The sequence below is a fragment of the Cajanus cajan genome, chromosome 9 (genome assembly GCF_000230855.2).
Source record: "Cajanus cajan strain Asha chromosome 9, NIPB_CcT2T_4, whole genome shotgun sequence".
In the NCBI taxonomy this organism is placed as follows: domain Eukaryota; kingdom Viridiplantae; phylum Streptophyta; class Magnoliopsida; order Fabales; family Fabaceae; genus Cajanus; species Cajanus cajan.
In genome coordinates this window covers 27,405,687-27,409,627 of record NC_138525.1, presented here as the reverse complement: position 1 = coordinate 27,409,627, position 3,941 = coordinate 27,405,687, and the positions used below count along the sequence as shown (strand labels likewise).

Below are 3,941 nucleotides of genomic sequence, written 5' to 3'. Positions count from 1 at the left end.
CTTATTATTTAATATTTTAATTTACTCTTTATATTTAATTAGTTGTTATCGATTGTTTTACTTTTAATTTTATAATATTCATTATGTTGTTGATATTAATTTTATTGATAAATTTAAATATTTCATTTCTTTTTGTGCTTTATTAAATTTATTTTCTAATAGAAATTATACCAATTTATATTATAAATAAATAAATCTTGCATTTCACTCCTTGGGTATACTCCACCTCCAATCAACATTTAGTACCTAATATTGTAAACGCTTAACACATGATAACAAATTATCACACTGTATTTTTCATCAATATTGCAAGTATCATATGTACATACAAGTATAAGCTATGATTGAACTAAAATCATTACATACTCCCCAATCAATGAATGTACACACAAACAAACAGAAAAGGAGAAACAAAATTATCAAAAGAAAAAAGAAAAAAAGTAATAAAAAACAAAGCTTTAATTCCTCATTGGAAGTTGCATACTATGAATAATGAGTTGTCACACAACTTCTAATGTTCTTGTGCACATGGTACAGTGGTATCTACGTTTGGTCCTAAAGCATAAGGGTAGAAAGCAGAACCTCCACTGCTTCTCCACATCCATGGCCTGAACAATCCCTCCACAATAAGGGCATGCCCCTGGTGCTGCCTGTCTCCCCAGGACCCTTTCTTCCTCGTCGCTCACAAACACCAAACACATCGATCGCTTTGTGTTACTGATGTAATACCAGGTTGTCTTTTGGTCTGAATGTGGGTTTCGGAATTGGGACATGGAGCTATTTATAGGACCATTTGAGGGAATGAAGAGAAGAGGCCAGGAAAGTGTGTGGAGATTGTTCTAGAAGAAATGAGAAACCACCGAGTCAAACTTTTCGGTCAAGAGGAAACACGTGCCTAGAAAATTCTGTTCATCAAAAGTGGGTAACTAGTAAATCTATGTATTTATGATAATCCAAAACGTTAAGGGTGGGATAGCTGACCTCAAGATTTAACGCGGTTGTATATATAAAGTAAGATTCGAACCCTTGATTTATTTTAAGTGTAAATTAATCCTTATTGCTGAACCACATACTTAGAGTTACGAAATGTATTTTGAATATTTAAAAAATTAATTTAAATTATAAATATTAATAAATCCAATCTATTATTATTCAATTCTTTAAAAAATAATTCAATTCATCTATTATTATTAAAAAAATAAATAATAAAAAATAATCCAATATAATTTGTTTATTTAATTTTATAATAATTATTAATTTATTTATTATTTTTTAAAAATTTGTTAAATTGTAATATATGATTTTCATTAGATTAAAATTTTAAAAGATTATTTTGATAAAAAAAAATAACTTGTGAATTTCAAAAAGTTATATAAAATCGTAATGATTTATAAAGAAAAAAATAAATAAAATATTTTAAAGTAAAAATTATTTAATTTTTAAAATATTTATTTTATGATCAATGAAAAATTGTTAATGGATAGATGAACAAACTTTTTATTTCAAATGTATTGATAGATTAAATTTTTATGTGAATTTTAAATAAATTTAACTAAATTAATAAATTATTTTCATTCCACTTATTATCATCCGTTTAAAAATTTATGTGATCTATTTATTTGTCATTATGCAAAACTCATGTAATCACATGTGACTTTAATATTTATTTGTAATATTGTAGTTATCTTTCAACAAAAAGTAATTATAAAGATATTCCGGTTGCATGTAAGTTTGTTTGTAAAAACAAAATTGAATGTAGTTATCCGAGAAAAGTAAAAATAAAAATAAAAATCACTGAATTTTTTATTTATTAAAATTATAATAATTGTACTAAAATTCAAATTTAAAAATATATATTCTACTTCAACCTACGCTACTTCACTGATTTAATACAAGTTTATAAAAGTTTACTGAATTTATTTATTAAAAATAAAAAGATTATAATAGTTAAAATCTAAAAAATTATTCCAACAATCGAAATACTGTATGATTTATTACATGGAGTTAGGCAATGGCACTGCAGGCTAAAATATTGTTTGAATATTGGGTGGCAACGTGCGTAAGAGGGTTAGAATGAGTGGTTATTATTCGTTGACGGGTCCAGCAATGTCAAATGAATTATTTTAGTGTATTATTGAGTTTCATTTTCAACAAAAAGAAATGGCTAAAAACCTATTTTGGTCCCTTATAATCTTTTTTTGTTTCAATTTAGTCCTTCATTAATTTTTGGTCTCAATTTGGTCTCAAATTAATTAATTGGTTTCAATTTAGTCCCAAATTAATTAATTAGTGTCAATGTGGGACTTCCGTCCAAATTATTTAAACGGAGTTAACTTTTGGCCACGTGGATGCATACGTTGCATCCGATGAGAATTTTTTTTGAAAACACCTGGACCGGAACGGCCCGTTCTGAAACCGGAACGGGACGTTCTGTTTGCAAAATTAAAACACCACTAGTGAAGCAGAACAGGTCGTTCTGAAAACAGAACGGCCCGTTCTGCTTTCAGAACGGCCCGTTCTGCTTTCAGAACGGCCCGTTCTTCTTTCAGAACGGCCCGTTCTTCTTTAGGTTCCAAAACTGTGAATAAAATATTCTTTAATTAATTGTATTTTTGATATTATAATTATGCAATTTTGATCTCTAAGGTTTTAATTGAGTAATTTCAGTCCTTAAAAGATTATAGTGTAATTTTAGTCTCACAATTTTTAATTGAACAATTTTAATCTCTCAAATATCATAATTGTGCAATTTTAGTCTTTCTCATTAAAAATTTAATAATTTTAAAATTTTAATATATATATATATATAATATTTTAAAACTATATAATTGTTTGTTTATTTAAATTAACGTATATTGTTATTTTTTTAATGTATCAAATGATATATATTTATTATTACTAAATAAATAAAATTTATATATTATTAGTATTTTAATATTACTGACAAATTAATATCAATAATATTTTTACTATATTTATAAATAAACTAATAATTTGATAAATATAACTTAATATATATTAATATACTTTTACAAAAATATAAATATAAAAATTGAAGGACCAAAATCGCGCAATTATAATTCTTTAAGGACTAAAATTATGCAATTAAAATCTTGGAGATCACAAAACTGCACAATTGTAATACTTGAGAGATAAAAAATGCAATTAAACAAATATTCTTGATTAATTTTATTAAAAAATATAATAATTTTGAAAAATATTTTTTTATGGTAAAAATTTTAAAATTACTTATTTTTATAAAATATAATTGTCTTATAAATAGAGTAATAATTTTTTCTTTTTCTCTTTTTGTTTGAAGAAATATTTAAATATCACTTTATAATTTTTTGCAACTTATTTAAGATTAAAAGAATAAAATGATAAAAATTAATAAGATAAACATAATAAAATAAAATATAAAAAATATTAATATATTTATTTTATTAGATATAATAACATAATTAAAATATAATTAATAATATATATTTTATAAAATTATTAATATTTTATATATATAAAAAAAAAAACCGGAACGGGCCGTTCTGGTTACATTTTCAATGTGTTAATTTTGCACCTGAAACGGGCCGTTTCGGATGCAAAATTAATACACCAAAAGTGCACCCAGAACGGCCCGTTCCGGTTTCAGAACGGGCCGTTCTGGGTCCAGGTTTTCAAAAAAATTCTCATCCACGTGGCATCCACGTATGCATCTACGTAGCGTCCACGTGGCCAAAAGTTAACACCGTTAAAGCAATTTGGACGGAAAGTCCCACATTGAAACTAATTAATTAATTTGGGACTAAATTGAAACCAATTAATTAGTTTGAGACCAAATTGAGACCAAAAATTAATGAGGGACTAAATTGAAACAAAAAAAGATTATAAGGGACCAAAATAGGTTTTTAGCCAAAAGAAACTTTACCAAAACAACTTCAAGGAAA

At 25.5% G+C, this 3,941-nt stretch overlaps 1 protein-coding gene across 1 annotated transcript; it reads right to left on the bottom strand.

Annotated features, from left to right (window-relative positions):
• Positions 1–270: 270 nt before the first annotated feature.
• On the bottom strand, positions 271–772 carry LOC109819115 (uncharacterized). The gene has a single exon (XM_020384719.3). It carries the CDS (start codon positions 699–701, stop codon positions 501–503), a length of 201 nt encoding a protein of 66 aa, XP_020240308.1. The 5' UTR covers positions 702–772; the 3' UTR covers positions 271–500.
• Positions 773–3,941: the final 3,169 nt, after the last annotated feature.